This window comes from Erpetoichthys calabaricus, chromosome 1, assembly GCF_900747795.2.
Source record: "Erpetoichthys calabaricus chromosome 1, fErpCal1.3, whole genome shotgun sequence".
In the NCBI taxonomy this organism is placed as follows: Eukaryota; Metazoa; Chordata; class Cladistia; order Polypteriformes; family Polypteridae; genus Erpetoichthys; species Erpetoichthys calabaricus.
This window is the reverse complement of record NC_041394.2, coordinates 279,549,647-279,571,618: the sequence shown is the minus strand read 5'-3', so window position 1 is coordinate 279,571,618 and position 21,972 is coordinate 279,549,647. Positions and strand designations below refer to the sequence as shown.

At 38.8% G+C, this 21,972-nt stretch overlaps 2 protein-coding genes across 4 annotated transcripts in view; both read right to left on the bottom strand.

Annotated features, from left to right (window-relative positions):
• The window catches only part of itpr2 (inositol 1,4,5-trisphosphate receptor, type 2), a 1,448,083-nt gene that overhangs the window by 262,929 nt on the left and 1,163,182 nt on the right, over window positions 1–21,972 (bottom strand). The window lies entirely within an intron of this gene.
• LOC114662175 (prelamin-A/C-like) overlaps window positions 1–21,972 on the bottom strand; it is a 264,345-nt gene that overhangs the window by 110,309 nt on the left and 132,064 nt on the right. For all 3 annotated transcript variants that reach the window (XM_051930054.1, XM_051930055.1, XM_051930050.1), the window contains exon 8: window positions 19,138–19,239. In XM_051930054.1, coding sequence (XP_051786014.1) covers window positions 19,138–19,239 — 102 coding nt within the window. The remainder of the gene's footprint in view (window positions 1–19,137; window positions 19,240–21,972) is intronic.

Below are 21,972 nucleotides of genomic sequence, written 5' to 3'. Positions count from 1 at the left end.
AATCAGTTATAACCCCAGATAAGTGTCTCCCTAATTCATACCAGTTCTTGTTTCAGCACAACTTCGCTCAGGCAGCTTCAGCCATATTGCCCTTTCAAATTAGCCCACCTTGCCTAAATCAGTCAATTCCCACTTTGGATTTTCAGCTGAGTCTGCATGCAAAGTCTTATCTTGATCAGGTACACTGTAAATGTCCATACGAAAGGACTGGCTCATAAAAATAAGACATTGCTAGACATTAACCAAAAAAAAAGAAAAAGAAAACAGGACTATTGACCTATGTATATATGCTAGATACTGCTCTCCGGTGCAGGTAGCCACCTTTACTTTTCTTTCTGCTCATTTTTAGCAAACAGACTTAAATGCCATTAAGCATTATATCAGATAGTCATTACAGTAAGCCTGCAATGGAAATAAAAAGTCCTTTATTGTTAAGTCACATAGCAGTAAGATGAAATCATCTATGTGAGAATGCTTGAAATGTAATCATAACACACACACACACACACACACACGATTTGACAGGAGACACAGTATCTCTCTGTTCAGCCACAATCCACCTCAGAGTGCATGCCTATAAGAATGACATTATTGCTAGGTTAAGAGAAAAATAAATTCACGATATTGCACTAGACACAAAACAATACAATAATTAGAACCTTGAATACCATCACTAATAAAAAATGTCTAAAATTTTGTAGATTTTTCCGCAAAGATCAACATTACCACACTTCAATGGCTGTGCAGTATACAGTACTCTGCCAAGTAAACATTTTACAGGACATGGAGCAACATAAAATGCACAATGCTTCATAATTCCTCAAGCATTCAATTTTAACCAGTTTGTCTGAACAATCAGTAAGCTCAGGCCTGAAATCATCAAACAGATTGACCAATTAGTACATCCATAGTAACCGTAGTACATTGGGTGAAGCTAGGAGCAAATTCAGTAAGACTGACATGTTAAGAATGCACAACCAAGAACTGCTGCATCTTTGTGACTAAAACGTTTGTAGTTTAATGGCGTTTTCTCTCCCATCATCCATATGCTTTGTTGAATCAAGAGATGATTAGTTACTTTGTTTCAAGCTCCAGTTAGTTTGGTGGTGTTCAAGAAGCAACCTTTCAAGAGAACCACAATGTAACAATAAAGACCCCATGGGGGTGTCATGGACTTCTTTAACTGGGTAGAAGCAATTGTTTCCCCAAAAAATAATCATGGCATGTTGATGACACCACATTTGCAATAATTATCTGTGGTAGAACACTGTATCAGGCATGCTCCCAACCTCTCTCTCTCTATCTCTGTTTCATGGTGCAGAATGACTATTATCTGATAACTAGAACAGTATATGAAAGTGATATGCTACCTTGTATGCTACATAAATGCTTCAATTTCATTTAGACAGCAGTCTTATCAGATGAGTTTCATTTCGCTGGTGTCAAACACATGCGTGTCTGAGGCGTATCAGAGGCAAGCACTACCAGTCCAGGACACGAGGGGGTATTATCATCTCTGTTTTCTGACACAGCCATGAGAAAACACCCACTGAGGGTAACTCACTTTGCCCCTTTCAGTCCTACCACTACGAAGCTGAGACAATCCAGCCATGGGTTGTCTCATTCTGGAGAGAATAGAACAAACCTCCTGGTCAAGTGCAGACTGTGCTACAGAACCTGGAACCTGGCTGATTACTTTAGTATATTATTTTATGCTTTGTTATTATTTTATGTGCTATCGAATACCTGTTTAAGTTGTTTGAACTAGGCAAAAGATTAAAAGGGGCAACCCGGTTGGTGCCCAAACATTTTCTCTGTGACCAGTATGTTCCCTCGGTAGACACTGCATTATGTTACTCCCTAGTAGCCTACTAATATATGAAGATAACCTCTATTTAGTTTCTCAAGCCCAATGTCTACTGTCTTTAGATATGTAAATATTTGTCAATTGTGTTAGTTTTGGAGTGTTTCATTAAAATTTGTTACATAGTGTCAAAGTTTATGTGCCTCCAGTGTTCACATTGTGCCTGAACAGCTACTGCATTTACTGTAGCAGCCACTCTATGTGTGCATAACACTTGCGGTCAACTGCTATCCAATCGCAAGAGAAAAACAGAGGCGCCCAGCCTGAATCAAGTGCTAGGCTTGCTCTGACTGGTTGGTCCTTGTGCATAATGTTTTATGTTAATTGTGTTACTTTTGTGGTAAATATGTATTTATTTTTATCTTGAGATAGCTTAACTACCAGCAGCAACGGCACAGCATGACGACCAAAGCGTGCATGAATTTTACCCATAATGCAAAGAAATTCCTATCTTTTAATCCATCCAGTGTTGGATTACATTAATACGTCATGAGAACAGATCCAGGGTTTGCTTTGTACCATGCTGAGACCATCATTTCTAAAAGTTCCCAGTCCAGTAGCACTGGTCTGTAGTGAAGACAGGGCTCCTGACAAGTGAACATACTTCACATTCGAGCACTACTCTGATTTTCAGGAAATATTCATTTAACAGTATTACAGCAAAAAATGCATGCACGTTGGATGTTGTGATCATACGACTGGATAACTAACATGTGGATTATGTGATAAGAGTAACTTGAGTCTTTTTTTGTGAATGTGGGGCACTATTGGAGGCTGCAGTATCACAAACTTTGTTATCGTCATTCTCCATAACAACATGAGAAAAATAATACAGGATAAGAAACATATAAAAAAATATAATTTTTGGTTGGTGTATTCCTACATATTTTCAACTATCTCTTCATTAAAATACCTTCAGTATTTTAACAGTCATTACGTGTACAAAAAAGGTACATACTGTACTTCAGATTCTTATTTAACACAGGAGAGAGGCAATATGTTGCATGTTGCTTGGATATGCAATTATGAATATCACAGTACTCTGTAAAAATAATAATAATAATACTTTACATTTATATAGTACTTTTCTCACTACCCAAAGTGTTTTTTTTCCATAGTTAGTGAGGAGCCACCACTAATGTGTAACATTCACCTGGATGATGCAATGGTAGCCATTTTTGCACCAGAACGCTCACCACACATGAGCTATTAGATGGTAAAGTGGTGAGAGAAATAGCCAATTACAGAAAAGGGATGATTAGGGGGCCAGAATGACTAGGTCATGGAGGGCAATTTAGCCTGGATTGACCCTCCTCTTTACAAAGGATGACCAGCAGTGTTCATGAACAAATGTCGCCAAAGTGTTATTCGCAGAGAATTTGTGGCGTACGCATGTGCCCTTGTTCTTTAAATTATTTACTGATAATTGGGCTGGTTTAGGAGAACTTTTTTTTCCCATCCATCCATCCTCTTCCGCTTATCCGAGGTCGGGTCACGGGGGCAGCAGCTTGAGCAGAGATACCCAGACTTCCCTCTCCCCGGCCACTTCTTCTAGCTCTTCCGGGAGAATCCCGAGGCGTTCCCAGGCCAGCCGGGAGACACAGTCCCTCCAGCGTGTCCTGGGTCTTCCCCGGGGCCTCCTCCTGGTTGGACGTGCCCGGAACACCTCACCAGGGAGGCATCCTGATCAGATGCCCGAGCCACCTCATCTGACTCCTCTCGATGTGGAGGAGCAGCGGCTCTACTCTGAGCCCCTCCTGGATGTCTGAGCTTCTCACCCTATCTTTAAGGGAGAGCCCAGACACCCTGCGGAGGAAACTCATTTCAGCCACTTGTATTCGTGATCTCGTTCTTTCGGTCACTACCCATAGCTCATGACCATAGGTGAGGGTAGGAACATACATCGACTGGTAAATTGAGAGCATTGCCTTATGGCTCAGCTCCTTTTTCACCACGACAGACTGATGCAGAGCCCGCATCACTGCGGACGCCGCACCGATCCGCCTGTCGATCTCACGCTCCATTCTTCCCTCACTCGTGAACAAGACCCCAAGATACTTGATACTTTTTTTTTTCCCAGCGCCCCATAATGCTTTGCGAGGTCAGAACAACATCCGCCAGACCTGTAACCAGCCAACATTGGATGAAACCGCCCCACAGGTATATATCATGTCATGTCATTTGCATTACAGACTCTGTGGACTTAGTTAGTGGTAGAACAGAGAAGTAAATAATGCAGGTTCTCAAAATGTTATTTTATAAAACATATACAGCATAATTAACGAGTAATCTCTACTTGTCACCAAGTGTGCAGGTTGATCTTTGAGTTCCAGTGTAAGAGGAGGAGGCATGTGGAGATAAAAAAATAAATCCTGAAGAGCATGACACCCCCAACCAAACAGAGGAGAGTCTATGAAATAATAATAACAAAAGATGTATTACTATCTACAAGATCTTTTTAACAGAAGGAAAAGTGCAAAGCATCAGCACAGACAGCTTGGAGAGCCTTCAGCATGACTTCAAAAAATAGAACGAGGCAGCATGCGGCTTCAATCATGACATGCCACCTACACCTACACACCTAAAAGACCTATATAGTTTTCAGACTTAAAAAATAAAAATATTACTGCTATGACTATTCATATTCTATTCTATAATTTACAGACATTTCTTCACTTGACAGTTCAGTACTTGAAAAGGTAAAGGCTATCACTTTAAATTCCTGATGAATTTAATGTGTCTCTCTGAGATGTTCATCAAGTTCAGGAAAATGTTACTCATTTATAGAGCAAATAAAACTGAGGTCTTCTGTCAATGACTCAGCAGCAGATGCTACTGCACTGTGTGTAACACAATTTGTGGAAATGCTGCACGATCATTCTTTAGATTTAATGATTGTTAGAAGTGCAACTTGAAATATAATAAAAGAGAAAGACCATTTCTGAATCAGAGTGCATGTTGGCTACATATTTCAGCAAATGATTTTGTTTTGCTAACTCTGCTAAAAATACTGCAGTTCATTTCTTTGCTGTGAGAAAAACAATTTTAAAACAGCAGTAAAAAGTAAAAAAAAATGCAGGCTGTAGACAGCTCTACTCAAAAAATGAGTTAAAAGCATTCAGATGAAAACAAGATATGTTCGGTAAATGTTAACTATGAATTCCATATTGTAAATCATAACAGCCGTCAGAAAAATTCTGCCTTTGTGCAGTCAGCTGGCCGCATCGGGCTGCACTCAAGTCATTTCATATTCTGTCCATGTTAAATCAGAATATGAAAGCCACAGAGACAGGTGGAAACGCTAATAAAACTGTTCTATATGTCATTCCTTTTAGGTTCTTCAGCCCTTTCTCTTCTGCAGAATTGCATTAAGTGTTATCATAATGATGGATTTTGATAGAAGGCTTTTAAAAAATCATCACAGCTCTCAGCTGTTGTCTTTCTGTTTTTCACTAATTATTTCAAAGTGAGGTTTTTTAATGAAGTGTGATGTAATGAACCAAATCCAGCTGCACTCTGCATTTCATATTCATGGCTCTGTTTGAGCAGAAAGTATGGCATCTAATTATTTTTTAAATAAAGATAAAATCCTAATGATTACAGTGAATACTGACAATTTAATCAATTTGCCACAAGAACAGATGACTATCATTAGGAAAATCAAGTAGACTTGGAGCAGTTTTCAAACAGAGGACCTTTTCAGATTTAAATGGTTTGCTTTCCCAGATGTACATTTTGAATAATTAATACCACTACCTTTGCGTACCTCAGGTCTGATAATGGAATACTTAATCAATTACATTTACCTTCTTTCAATGACAGGAAAGGAAAAGTTAAATATTTAACTGTGCTTTGGACATCATTTAAATAAATGAGCAAATTATTTGAACAGATTGGTAAAGCCAAATACACTGTCAACCTTTTGACAAATGTTTTAGGTAATTTGGATTTTTTGTTGTACACCACACTAGACCACCTGATCCAGTCTATCCCAAATATAAGAGCCAGCAGCTTCTTCAACAGATGTCACCTTGAAGACCAGAGAATGAATAAGATATATGTTTCAAAGAAAGGTATTGTATAAAAGAAAGCAAACCAACTTCATCATTAAATGGGGACATCCGTGGCACCCCAAAACTTTGTGATGTCTCATTCTTGTTTATTCCAGGTTGACAATGGACTCCCACACACGCCCACATATGACAGAGGCCAATACCCTAGAAAGTAGATTATGTACACATGGATGAGGAGAAAGACAGATGTGACAATCTCAAGAAACAGGCATCTCCTGAACTGCATTGAGAGTCTCTGAAAAGCAAGTGATGATGTAAAGACAGAGAGAGTACAAGAAGGCAACTAGTAGGCAGGGTGTCATTTTGATAGGAAATCTGCAGCTTTCAGCTTAATAAAGGCAATGGATTTAGCAAAGAATAAATAAAAAATCCATCCATCCATCCATTTTCCAACCCGCTGAATCCGAACACAGGGTCACGGGGGTCTGCTGGAGCCAATCCCAGCCAACACAGGGCACAAGGCAGGGAACCAAACCTGGGCAGGGTGCCAACCCACCGCAGATAAAAAATCTCTGATACAATATAAAAGTTCAAAGTCAATATTATAAATGATTAAACCAAGGATGATGTGAATTTGGGGAATTTCTCTCAAAACTCTGACTACAAACTGAGAGCCAAACTGACAAATAGAAATAACTCCCTTGATCATGGAGCTGCCTCAAAATCATTCATTTGTATTTTTAAATCCAAATTTTACATGTCAGGATTGTAGTGAGCCAGGACCTCTTCTGGCAACAATGAACCTAACTTTTAACTGGACACAACACCATCATGTGGCACTCTCACTTATGCCTGGCCTACTTAGAACTACCAGTTTTTGAAATGATCATGGAAATCAAAACATACATCCATCCATCCATTATCCAACCCGCTACATCCTAACTACAGGGTCAAGGGGGTCTGCTGGAGCCAATCCCAGCCAACACAGGGCGTAAGGCAGGAAACAAACCCCAGGCAGAGCGCCAACCCACTGCAGGGCACACACACACACACACACGCAAACACACACACACGCAAACACCAAGCACACACTAGGGACAATTTAGAATCGCCAATGTACCTAACCTGCATGTCTTTGGACTGTGGGAGGACCCAGAGAAAACCCGGGTCTCCTAATTATGAGGCAGCAGCACTACCACTGCGCCTCAAAACATACACATGTGGGAAAAACATAAAAACTCTATACGGACATACAGTGGGCAGGATTCAGACACAGTTTCCTGGAGCTGTGAAAACCAAGCTACCTGACTGTTCATCCCAGTATGGAAATGACCAACCCATGAATGAAACCGACATCTCTGAAGCTAAGAGACTGTAGCCGCTTTTCTACAATGACACCAATTCTGTGTAGTTATGAATCTACTTCAAGGGGAAAGATTTTAAATAGACAACATTAAGGGCAGACCCATTGCCACCAGAAGATCCTGAGTGGCACATCTGTGACCAGTCTCAAGCAAAAGTGTCTGAATTGGTGTGTCATGATTGTCTGGCCACTGGATTTTATTTTGTTTTATTATTTTTTGTATTTTTTTATTGTTAGATGTTGTTTGATTTAGTTACATTGGTTTTTTTAAAGTTTTTATTTAGTTATCACCCTCTGTGTTGTGTCAGTTGTTAAGGTGAAGGCTGGGACCCCTAATTATGCAATGACCCTTAGGGGCTACAGCCTGTTTTGACTACACTACCTGAGGACAGTACAAACTCCAGACAGCCACTACCTCCAGACAATGGCACTAGCACTTAGCTGCGTCCTTCTGCTTTTTTGCTCTCTTCCTTCCTGTTTTCTTATGTTTAATGGTCTTTCAGTCTTTGACTTATTGTTCATGTGCTTTTGGACTGTGGATAATTTGACCTTACAGCGCTCATATGATTTTCAATGTTCACTTACTGTACTTTTAGTCTAGTGCTTGAATTTTGCATTTGTTACTTAGAAGTTATAAATACATTTAAAGTTATTAATTTTTCACATTTTTGGCTTTGGATTTTTGTACTTACATATTTCATATTGTGAAATCAGAGTCTCTGGACCATTTGCTCATTTTCCACAATTTAAAATTTGTCTAAGAAAAACAATGAATTTCTAGAATCTAGGTGGCCATGAATTTTCACAGCTTCCTTTCTGTTTTGAGTAAAGTATCATAAAATTCTAAACAGGAAAAAAAAATAAGAATCCAAAAACAAACTAACATGTGACTTTGTCGTACCCATTGGGATTAATAAAGTATCTATCTATCTACTGTATCTATCTATCTATCTATTGTATTGTTAAAAATTATTTTTGAATGATTTCAAATCACCGCTGTCACCTGGCTCACTGGTACGAGAAAACCCTCACATGTGGTAATGCTGTTTGACTTGTCTTGTTGTTCAGCTTTTAGGGGTTGCCCCTTATTTTTTGGCTCTTTAGACTCAAAAAAATCCCACATTGTCAGGACATTTTGGACCATATTTTGTGCAGGAAATTACACCCTTATGATAAAGAGTAAACCAGTAAACCAGTTAGTATCTGTTCAGAAAGACATGAAGTTGTGCATGCCACATCAATCGAGTCCAAGGGTTCACCCCCTAATGGAATATGAGGAGTCAAAATTACTCCTTTTCACAAAACTTTGAAAAAATGGGGATTGGTAATATGGGCATCTGAAGTGTTTTGATTAATGTGATAATATTTTTGATATTTGATTCTTTACCGGTGGTCCTAGCCTTCTAAAAGCCACTGCCAGTATGTTAACAATGACAAATTTGAAACACAAGCATGTTCATTTCAAGGTCGGTGATTACCAATATCATGTTATTTTTGATTTTTGATGGTTTACTAAGAATCTTGCCTTCTATTAATCTCGACGAGAGGGGGAAAATGACAAATTTCTTTTATAATCGAGAATATTTATATTTTAAACATTTAAACTGAACATGCATTTTAATTTTTCAAATAGTTGTTCATTATTTACTTCTACCTCATGAAGCAAATTATTACATTTCTTAGGTACACCAGGAACTAGGGCAGTTTATGCTAATTCAGGCTTTCTTTGCCTTTTAACTCTTGAGAGCTCTTTAGTTTCCTCATCGTAGTTCATTTTGAGCACTACTAGGATGAAGAGCAGATCAATGGACTGTTAATGTTGGCTCTCAGTGTCATTCTTTAACTGCTTAATTCATATGTGTTGTATTATCCCAATTTATATGTGTGTTTTCATCTGATTTGTAAGAAATCTTTTTCTGAAGTAACTTTAATGCTTGAAATTAAACAGGTAACCTTCGTTAAAATTTTGCATTTCTTTGTTTACTCGTAGTTAGTCATGTGATCGTGATTGTCACAGTAATGATGTCACAGGGAGTGACAGTATAAATATGGCAGCAATTACATTCTGCCCTTGTTGGTTGCAAAACCCTTTGATAATTCTAGAGGTAGTTAGTTTTCAAACACACAGCCCCTAGCAGTAGGATTTGGGTTCTGGTTACAAGCTCTTTTCTGCATTTGACTTTTGATTTCCGTTTTGCCTTTTCAGCTTCTGGTTACTCGTTTTGTTTGGGTTTCTCAGTAATGTGACACTAACCTGTCCTGACCAATTCCTTTTGCTGTTTAATCATCTCCAGTTGTACTCACAATGATCCATGGGCACTTTTACAAGTTGATAACAATGAATAAACTGATGTGCACTACAGATAGGCCTAAATAACCTAAATACTTTCTGGCTGATCCAGGAATTCCTGAAGGACGGCAAGGAGTTTGTGACTAAGGTGAAAGGGAGTGGGAGATCGTCTAAAGTCCGGAGAGGAACTTTATATAAGAAATTGAGACCAAAACTAAATAAAATGTCTGTGTCATGATTTAAGGGCTTTGTTCCATTCAGAATTAACTTTTGCAGGAATATGTTTATGTTTCTGTGCAGAAGTTATTATTACGTGACATTGGGGACATGATGTTATTTGCTGGTGGTGGCCACACTTTTGTTAGTTATTGCAGTCCATTGTGTGGAACTTGCTATTCATGACATCGTCACATAGACAGTACTTAAAATGAAGGCGCATTCGCCTTTGTTTTCCCTTTTGTGAATAATGTGAGTGAATTTAAAATTTGTGAAGGGAAACAGATGAATCTTCACATGTTATCTTCGACTATGACTTTTGGTTACCATTTTGGGCTTTGTTTACAATATTTAAGGATATTCTGGTTTTGACTTCATGCTCATTTAAAAGACTATTGTTTTGTTTTCCCCTTTTGTATTCAATTCCATTATACAGCACATGACTTTATTTCCTTGAGCTGATAGCTCGTTACAGTTTGTCAATTCTGCTGTCTAAGCTCTCTGTGTTTTATATATAACAGCTTTACTTCTGAAGATTCTCTCCATGTTGCCTTTTCTTTAAGGTGACTCCATAGATTGGGGGATTACAGCCAAGAAAGGCTCAAACAGGGTGTTGTTTGGACCCTCTGGCAGAGACAACAGGGGGACTCCTCACCATTGACACTTTTCAGACTTGAACGGATACTAGTAAAATAACTTCATGTTTACAAATTATTCATGTACCAGATACAATGTTTACTGTGCTCCTTGACTACAGTTATAATAACATTAATTTAGTTTCATTTGTTGCTCCTGATGGGCAGAGTGGTGGCTCTGAGGCTAGAGATCTGTGCTGGTGGCAATCGGAAGGTTGCCAGTTCGAATCCTGTAAAACACCAAAAGTGACTCTACTCTGTTGGGCCCTTGAGCAAAGCCCTTAACCTACAATTGCTCCATCCAGGGTATGACGTTAATCTGCATCCAGCCCTGAAAGTAGGCCCTACAACCTGCAGGGAAAAACCCGGGGGTTGGTGGCAGAATTGGCACTCTGGCCACCATAAAAAACTTCACATTGGTTCCATTCCATCTGAACTAGTGTGGTGCTGAGGTGTCACCCGTTGCATGGCTGCACTTGGGTCCTAATCTGGGGATCCTGAGTTGGTTTGTCATGTGGTGGGTGCGGCAATGTGCTGTATCAGCGTGTGCTCCTAACCTCCTCCTGCTGCTCCTGATGGCTCATTGGGAACATGAAATTCAGATGCTGCTTGTAATTACAATGTAGTTTATAAGGCATAAACAGTCTGTATACAGAATTTGGATTGGTCTTGTTATCTTTGTTAGCCAGAATGATACTTGGGGTATATCTTGTTATTTTCACTTTTCATGGTATTCTTGTTGTGCATTTACAAGCAGTCTACATTATGTCAAGTCTGTTTTTCCGTTTTCACAGTGCTTAGATGCACTGAACTCATCATTTGAGTTTGTGTATATTTGTTTGTTCTTCCTTTTCTTTAACATACAGATCTATGATGAATTGGCATCTCTGTTTCCTGCCTTGTGCCTGATGCCATCTTAGACTCTGTCCCCCAGCGACCTTGAAATATTCTGTCCTGAGGATGCATGAACTGTATGCATTGATGTAAACTGTCAAAGAGACTTTCTCTTAATACATTTGTAATCATTAATACATTTTGAACATATTTCTTCATTTATTTTATAGTTTTTGGACATAAATATTCTGTTTTTGTTGTATAAGTTTCGTTTTGATTCATTTCAGAAAATATAAATTTCGCTTTTAGTTTTGTTTATGCATCTAGTGGCTGTCACGCAAGTGCGTTGCAGGACTCCTTCACAGGCTCAGTAAAGGTATGCAATAACCCACCGAGACGAGAGGGAGAGTTACTGCCAACTTCATCTTCTCTTTCTTCTTCCCTCACAGTACGGAGAAACCACCCAATCAGGGCACCTAACCCCAACCCTTCAAGTCTGGCCATCATTAAAGCCGGGCGTCCCTGGAAGCCACGTTTTACCAGGCCAGAGCAAACTGCAAGACGACACTCCGAGAAGTGAATCTTTTGTTTTTGAATTAATGCAAAAAGATAACGATAAAAAAGACAGAGAAAAATGGGTGTTTCTGTGTATACACTTTAAGTGTTAATTTGACGTGATGATTTGTTGTATCACAAAACTACAACCAGACAATTTCTGTAGCTACTGATGAGCCTTCTTGAGTGCTCTGAAGGAATTTTGTCTCATTCCTCCTTCCAGATTTGTTTTAATGCCATAATTTGAGTAGGTTTTCAAGCATGAACTGCTCACTCCAGGTCTAGCCACAATATCTTGATGGAGTGTAGGTTTGCCCAAATGTCTTTTTGTTACTATTCTGATATAGACCCACTTTCACTTTTGGATTGTTCTCTTTCTGCACTACACAGTCTTCCTCTGTTTGAAAGTATGAATAGATGGTCAGTAGAATTCTGATTGAGAATTAAATTCTTTGGCTATTTTAATAATGACAGGTCATTAAGGTGTCGAGGCAGCAAATAAATCCCCAATTCCAAACCTAACCTCCATCATGTTTGGCTATTAGGATTTTTACTATGTATTACACTCTTAAGTTTTATAACGGCATAACAAAGATTATGTCTATCCTCAAATTTAATTTTTGTCCATATAACACTGGACATTGCGGTGCATTCCAACAAAGTTTAGTTGAGCACACAAGTTCTCATTGGTGAAGTGTGTTGTCTGCCTTAATATTCTGTTATGGATCCTATTTTTACCTAGAGGCTTTAAAATGGGGGACTAATGGATACTGACCTTACTAACGTCTAGATCAGGGGTGTCCAACTCCAGTCCTGGTGGGCCGTAGTGGCTGCAGGTTTTCATTCTAACCCTTTTCCTAATCAGTGACTAGTTTTCACTGCTAATTAGCTCCTTTTCCTTTCATTTTAATAGCCTTGTTTTTAAGGATTCAGTCATCTGAATTGATCTGTTTCTTCATCAAATGGCAGCCAAACAGAAATGAGATATGAAACAAGTCAACAGATGACCAGATAAAATGGAATGTCAAACTCCAGCCAATTTCACTCCAGCCAGTTTCTTAATGGGAAGCCAATTCTTGCTGTTAATTAAAGTTGTTATTGAATATCATGACTTGTTGCTGCTCTTATTCTGCCACAGTTGATTTTCTGTTTTTTCTAAGACCACCGTCAAAATGTTTGGGTGACCTGAGCAGACCAACATGACAGAGACCTTCACCTTTCTTTATTCTCAGGTTAGCTAATCATATTTTGTGTCTAATTATTGTTTGGCTGCTCATTAAGGACAAAGAAACAACTAAGGGATCTGAGTCACGTCAATTAAAACTAAGGCAAAACAAGTTAATCAGCAGCAAAAACAGCACACTAATGAAGAAGATGGCTAGAATGAAAACCTGCAGCCACTATGGCCCATCCGCATCGGAGTTGGATACCCCTGGCCTATTCTGGGATTCATTTGGACCTTACTTAACATTTTAAGACTTTCTTTTAGAAGGATTTTGGCAGAATGGCCACTCTTAAAAAGCCAGGCTTCTGTCACTGTTTTTCTCATTCTCTCTTTATATGGCCATGATTATGGTTTGGTGGAATATCAAACCCTTTGGAATGGATTTGTATTTTTGGACTGACAGACATCAAAACTTCTTTTCAAAGGTGGTTTGGAAGATCTGCATTCTTCTGTAGTCATCTTCTTAATCAGTGGATAGTTCTTGCCTTTTGAACTTATGACTGTGTCACCAGATGACCCATGTCCACTTTCAGTCAATAAAATTGTTCAGAAGTGCCTGCTGCAGGTGATTAGCAAAGTATAACAACTGTGAGCTTCACCTGCACAAGACAATGGATTACCTTATCTGGTATTCTTCATGGAGATGTTGCTTGCTTATTTCTTACACAGTGTTTTATTATTATGAGAAGTGGAAAATCTCATATTCATATTCTCCAAACCATTAGCTAATTAATTTCCATTAACTCCTTTAGTTTTTATGATAATATCAATTCTATAGTATATCTCTTTATCAAAACTCAAAAGCATCCCACTTCACAATCCTGTTTGAGCAGAAAAAGTGGTTGTTTTTCAGACAGCTTTCTATGGATAGTGCTCATATAACCCTGATAAAGCACTTCTCAAAAGTGTAATTTGCTCTTCAGTTACAGTTTAATCATTTTGACAATTTGCTGATGATTTGTTTCTTATTTTGCTTACTACATATACAGTATAAAGTAATTGAAGTGGGCATGTATAATAAATCTCATTTTCCCTGTGTGTGTATTTTTGCAGAAGAAAGCTTGACTGGTTAAACATGTAATACAGAAGGAATGCTCTTGAGCATGGTAGTGGTTCAAATGGCTTGATTCAGTGTTATACTCAGTTGATTTAATTTCTATGTGGCATACTTCACATTGACAAAGATACATTTGCTAGTAAAATATAGTTAAATTGAAAGTTTAAATAGCAGAACAGTTTACAAAATTCTTGATACATACATATGAAGACATATACAAATTATTTAGTATGCTGATGCCCCTGTCGCAGTAATTGCTAAAATGGAGCTAAACATCAAAAGAATCCCAATTGACTGCCTATTATCTTTCAAGTGTCTGGACTCTTAAGTTAATAGCGAAATCAGGTCCTGTCTTATTCATTGTTCTCTATCGTCCCCCAAAATACAGTGCATCTTTTTTATCTGATCTGACTGAATTATTAACCCACTTAAGTTCCCTTTTGCAGAGAGTCATTCTTCTTGGTGATTTCAACACCTATACTGACATTACTACATGCAAGCTGAGAAATGAATTCTTATTTTTACAGGACTGTTTTGACTTGGTGCAACATGCTGATTTTTCACTCTGGTGGTCATATATTGGACTTGTTCTGTACATCTGGGCTTATCTGTTGGCAACACTTATAGCAGTGATTTGGGACTCTCTGACCATAAAGCAGTAGTTTTAACGGTCTCATTACCTCTCCCTCCTGTAACCTGTAAACATCAAATTGTTTTCAGAAACCTTAAAAATATCTGTCCCTCTGTCCTTGCTAGTTCTATTTCTGATCTTTTTCTGTCTTCACCTATTCCATCAACACTAGATAGTTTTGTTGATCACTATAACTCAGCCCTTCTTTCAGCACCAGATAAAACAGCTCCTTTAAAGCATAAGGAGGTTTCCTTTAAGCCCTCAGCCAACACCTTGAGAGAATGTCACGTAAAACTGGCCTCATCGTGCACCTCCAGACTTTCTCTGACCATCAAAGGGTTAACAGGGATGCACTAACTGCAGCCCAGAACACACATGATGGCAGAATAATAGAAAGTGGCCATGATAACCTAAGGGATTTGTTCTCTGTAGTTAATAAACTACTTCAACCTGCAGATGGCCCAATTACCTCCTTTACTGAAGTCTGTGAAAAATTCCTCCACTTTTTCTGCAATAAAATCAAAGATCTAAATAGTTCAACTAATATAAATCCATCATCCATTTATATCATTCCCTGTCATCCCACTCTGTCCAGCTGTTTTTCAAAATTTTCACCAGTCACATCGGCATTTGTTAATTACCTGCTTTGTAAGATGAGGCCGACTACTTGTGTACTGGACCCCATCCCCACCACACTACTTAAATCCTGCCTTCATACCATAATCCCAACTGTTACGACAATAATAAATACATCCCTTGACACCAGCTTTGTGCCAGCCACTTTTAAAATCACTTCTGTAACCCCAATGTTAAAAAAGTTTTAACAATTTTTGACCTATTTATCGTTTACCCTTTCTGTCAAAAGTTCTTGAACATGTTGTATGTAGCCTTCCAACTCACCAATTACTTAATTTCTAATTATTTGATGGAACCTTTTCAGTCCAGTTTCAGGGTGCAGCATACCTGTGAAACTACTCTGCTTCAAGTAACCAATGAATTTCTTATGGCAGCCGACTCTGGACAAACCAGCATATTAAATCTTTCAGACCTCAGAGCAGTATTTGAGAATGTCAGATATGACATTCTACTGTCCAGAATGGCGAACATGGTGGGTATCTCTGGCACTGCCCTCCAGTGGTTCAAGTCCTATCTGACTGTTAGGCAAGAGTTTGTTAGTCTTGGCAACAGCAGGTCCAGCTCAGCGCTGGTCACACTAGGGGTTCCTCAGGGCTCTGTTCTTGGCCCTCTGCTCTTCTATATCTATATACTTCTCCTTTGTCATACCATACGTAGCTGTGGACTGGGTTATCATATTTATGCAGATGATACTCAGCTCTATTTCACTATTAAAAGTGAAATCTCATCAGAGCTTTCTCAGCTCACAAATTACTTCAATGAAATTAAAACCTGGATGGAGCAGAATTCTTTAAAAATTAAATTGCAACAAAACTGAACTCCTGCATATTGGCACTAAAGTGCAACTTAAGAAAATGAGCTCCTTCTCCATTACTCTGGACAGTGATCTCATCGGACCTTGTTCTAATGCAAGGAATCTTGGTGTCATTTTTGATTCCTCCCTTTCTGCCCACATAAACCACATTAAGAAACTCTTACTGTTACCTTGTGGATGCTAGGGGTCGCTGTTGCCCCGTTGAACCCGTTAGACAGACGTCCCAGACACACGTGTAAAAGCACAGAAAAATAATCTTTAATACTTCTTCAATAAAGTGCCCAAAGCACCGCATCTTCCACAATTGTCCAATAAATAAATCAATACAATAATCAATAATCACACAATCCTCCAACTCCCAGCAGCTCCATCACACTCCCACCCAACTCCGGCATGATCTGCTGGGGTTTCCCAGAGTCCTTTTAAAGTCTTTGACCCAGAAGTATTTCTTCTCTAGGTCAACACCACATCTTCCTTCATCAAGCGTCCCGGAAGTACTGCAGGCTTCCGTCCTCGTGACCCCAAAGGACTTTGGGTTGACGTCCTCATAATATCCTCCTGGTTCTTGGTGAGCTCCCCCCGGCGGCACCTATGGCACCCAACAGGGCTGAGGATATGGACTCCATGTCCTATGCTGCCCTGCGGGAATCCGAGGAGCCATTTCTATTCAGGGGAGCTGCCATCTAGCGTTCCGAGGGATGTAGTGTCCTGAAAAGGCTGTTTCTTTCAGTTGAAGGACGTCCCTCACAACCTCTATAACATAACATAACATAACTTTGGCATGACCTGTCTGAGGTTAGCTTTGTTAAAGGTCCCCTGCCACAATAAACACTGTGTCCAAGTGCTTTATTAGATATGCACATTAAGGAAGTTTAGACAAACCCTTGTTAACATTAGCCTGAGGGTTTTTATAGACAAAGGTGATGATAATGGCAGAAAACCCCATGTCAATTAATGAGGGCGGCAGATGAGCATTAGATGTTCCAGATCAGCAAAGCAGGAGTGTGAAAGAGTCAAGATGTTCCTGAGATCACACCATTTACTGTTTATCATAAAACAGACACCTCCAAATTTTATTTTACACTTTATTTCAGCCATTCTGTCCATCTGAAAGATGAAGAAATACTCAGATGGGGTTAATGCTCAGTCCCTTATTGCAGCTGAGAGCCACGTTTCAGTCAAACAAAGAACATTGTAGTCCATGATGTCCCGTTGGAATTTAATCCTGGCTCGGAGATCATTTGTCTTGTTTTTGAGTGACTGTATATTTGCTAGAAGGATACTGGGCAGAGCAGGATGGTGTGGTTTATTCCTCAGTCTGTTCCACACGCTGGCTCTTTTGTCATGGTGTTTCTTTCTCCATCACCATGGATTGGCTCTTGTAACACCTTTGTTATTGTTCCCCTCATTGTTCCCCTCATCATGTAGGATCTCACGGAGAATCTCACTTGGACATGATGGGTCAATAGGTAAATCACCTCAAAATAGATGAGTAAACTGGCTCCTAATGTTCAAAAGTGTTCCCCTGTCATACGCAATCAAAGCAGTGGCGGTCTGTGCAAGTATTGTGACGAAAAATAACCAGAAAGTTAAGAAAACTTAATCTTAACGGAGTGACAAGGGATATCAGCCAAATTTAGAGGCGCCTGCATAAAGATGTGCTTCTGGCTTCAGTCCTAAATGTACTTCCCTTAATTTCCACTGACGTTCACGAGTACGTAATTCACCCTTAAGCTGAAAGAATTCTGCTGGATCAATTTTATCAATGAGTATTTTGAAGACCTGGATCGGGCCCCATGCAGTCTCCGCTGCTCTGAGTCTGTCAGCGTAGGACATGTCCTGAAATCCTGGGATGCACTTGATTGCTCTCCTTTACACAGCTTCAAGTGCTGCTATGTCTTTCTTGTAGCATGATGACAATACCCACATGTGGTCTCATTAGTGAATTATATAACCTATCATCTTATTTGTCTTTCTAATAGCTTCTGTTCATTATTTAGATGATAAAAATGAAGATTATGATTGTGTTCAGTTAATTATTTATCAAATTAGATAATAATAATAATAATAGAAATACATGTCCTACAGTATATCCTCTCACAATTCAAAACATTTTTGCAAAGAGTTCAGAAGAATAAACAACAATATATTTCAATGATGACTACATCCACAGCACAACTGACATTTTAACAATGGCAGACATGGTGAAGCAAAGAATGGGACTTTGAACTTTAAACCACTTGGCTACCGGCTCAGTCCCCAGCTCTGAGTACTCAGAAACTAAATATCATATGAACATGTACTATGCACTAACTGGAGAGTTCTCCTTAATGTTTTCTAGAATTCATTGTGGCTGTTGCGTTAATTATGGAGGGTGATATGCTAGAAAGTGTCTGAATTTACTGCACAAACAATGCATGACATATGACAGAAGCAGCGCATACCGAGCATTGGTAAAATTAAGAAAAAAAACAGAGTTTCTTTACAAATTGGTTTACACTAGTTGAAAGCATTCAGTTCTCTTTGAACCACCTTGTATTTATAGAGATTTTTTTTGAAGTTATATTAGATAAAGTCATCTGCTAAATAATAATAATTAAATCAACAAAATCTCAAATTTCAAAAGCTAATGTTAAACATTTTTCTCTCAAAAGGCAGCTTCTAATGCCAAGCTAATAATTTTTTTTTTGTTTTTTAATTTATTTTATTCACACAATTTCTTTTAAAAATATATGAAAATCCAATGGTCCTGTTTTTTTTTTCACAAGTGGCATAGATGTACCACAGCATAATTATGAAAATAGCAGAGGGCAGAGCTGTTCAGCCCAAGCCACTGAACGCTTTCATTGTTATCAAAGGCTCTTTCAAAGAGCCTGGTCCAGTTTATTATTTTTCTTTTCCCTTTTAAATGTTGGAAAGAACAGACTGACAGAACGATTTGCAGCTGCTAGTGGTTTCCTTTGCTGCCGGCACTGTAATTACAAGTGAATTGACATCCACTGACCTCTAGTCTGGCCTCCAAGATCTGAATTTGCTGTTGATCCTTCATTCTCTCCTGTTGCAGCCTCTCAATGAGACTTCTGTTGTTAGATTCTTCATGGAGCAGCTATTCAACAAAAAATGTATGTATCATTCAAACCCTGCCATTCAAAAGGGAATAAAATTATAGCAAATATGGAACTTGACTTTAGCATTTCACTGAGCTAAGCCATTCTTATGACACCTCAATGCTGCATTCACTGCTGTTTCTTCACTAGATAAAGATCTGCCTTTTTAGTGCTCTGAAAGTGAATATGATTAACTTCATCACGTGCAACTGTAAGAAGACTCCATATTAAACTGTTTCATCCCTTTTATAATGCAGAAACATTTGCAGCTCAACTCCAGATTTATAGCGGACAAGGTTGTGTTGTTCCTTAGCACTAAGGCAATATCTGTTCTAATCCTGTTCTAATCATAGCATTCGAATTTTCAGAATCTCACTAAGCAAATGATAATTTCAAAATGAAGCTATTGTACATACTTCAGTATATAATGGAGAGCAAACTCCCCATCAGTAAATTTGAGTCAAATCTACATATTCGTTCCACATACAGATATCAGCATATTTTACATAGAAGAAAAAGGAAACAGATGAGTGTGGTCGAGTAAAGCCAGTGGTGCATTACGCGACTTCTAGTTAAACATGACGACTGCAGTGACTGATTTCATTGCCCGAGTATTTTAGACTACACAACAAGAATTTGCAGGGTTTGACAATTTGCATGATTTTCTAGCACAGTTTCAAATTTCTGAAGTATTGTAAACTTGCCACTTTACAAGCCTTTACAAGCCTCTCTTCTGTATCTGAGGTCCAAACTACTTGCGTTCTGAATTCCTCGTAACTGCCATATATGCATTGTACTTCCGGGTGAACGTTAATTAATTGTGAACCCTCACACACACACACAGACACACACACACACACACACACAAGGCCACCCCTATGACTTAAGACACAATCAGACCTGTATGACTCCTTGGACTGAGTTGCAGACTGTGTTAAACCACATAACTCGTGGTCACAGAAGTGTGCTGCGTCGGATTCTGACTCACTAAGATTATGTAAATGAAATCTGCGAGTGGAAGTCCCTGTTGTGTAATGTGGCAGGGCCTTAACTTGTAGGACACCCCCCACTAGTTCCCACTATTTCTGAATAGGCCTTAGAGCTGAACAGTTTTATCCAGGGGTCTCTGCTCTCGGCATCCCACCCTTATTTAACAACTTATTGCCTTCCACTGTTGTTAGTGTCTTTGTGTCATTCATAGTTTACTACATTTCATTTAAAAGTAGAGCATGCGGACCTGAAATCCTTAAAAGCTCTTCACTCTCCGGTTGCCTCTGGCATGTTCTAGTTAATTTATTTAAGCTTTCCAGTCCCTTTGCATAAAATTGTGTCTTCTACCAAAACAGCATTTTTTGTCTTCAATGTAAGGACTATCCTTTTTAAAATGAGTACAATTTAATAGACTTATATAAAAGAAAGAAGCATCCAGAGACATCACTAGCATTGGCATTTTAAACGTTTCTGTTGCTACTGTTGCTTTTGAATTTATGCTGCTTTAGCTCTTCAAGTAATATACTGTATAGCGTTAGAAAAATGTAATTTTGATCATTTTTTCTCCACAAGGATTGCTCCCACATTGTACATGCTGCCTGATACAGAAATGGAGGTGTGTAGGTGAGGGCTTTGTGATGGACTTGTGTTCCGTCTGGGATTGGATCTAACTTTGTGCTCAGTGATCCAGAATTAGGCTCTGCTACCTTGTAAGCCAATATGGACTAAACTTTATGAACAAAATTTATATATTACTTATTTGTTTATTACTTGCTAGCTGTACTACTTGTCTAAGATGGGTTGAAATCTAAGTAATCAACAGATATCAGTGTTAATGTTTGCAGTGCACAATCTATTGGAATGCATTTTGTAATGCATGTAATAATAAAATGCATTGTCATTCCAACAGATGTAGCATCACAAACATTTGTGGTAGTAAAATGCATTACTACAAATGTATGTAAAGCACCATCTGTTGGAATGACAGAGACACAGCAACAGAACAGATACATAGACACATCCATTTATTAAGATGTATTTTCTGAACTTGTTTACTCAAACACAGGGTCACGGTGGGGCAGAGCCTATTTTAAAATTGTGAAACTGTGAGGGAGTAGTGTTAATTACTAGGCTATCATGTCTTGTCACTTTTATCTATCCATTTTCCGACCTTGCCCAATGCAATTTCAGGGTTGTGGGGTACCAAAACTAGTCTAGTAGCATAAGACACAAGGCAGAAACCTCCATCATGGGTATATTTCATAACATAACACAACATTCTCCTACCCAGTTAATTCATTTCAGGGCCATGGTTTCAGGTAAGTTCAGCTTACCCCAACAGATCAGAAGACAGCTCTAGATTGAAAGTCCTTAGCAGGACCGATTCAAATTCCCACAATACACCAATATGGAATCACAAATTAGTCTGATCTGCATATCAAGTCTTTGCAATACAGGTGGGGGGACTGCAAACTCCACATGAACAATGACACAGTGCTGCACCTTTGTGATATCAGCACTAGCTGCTACAAAACCATGCTTCTCCCATCATGTATTATATTATAATATTAGCAGGGGTATCACATGCTGCCCAGGGTGCAATATGTGGTCAATAAAGACATTTTTAGGAGGAAAATTCAGAAAACAGAATTTTATTGGCTGATTGAATTGTGATGGGCAACTTTGCATACCTGGGTCAAGTCCTAAAATTGACACTTAGGGGACACTTCACTAATAAGGCG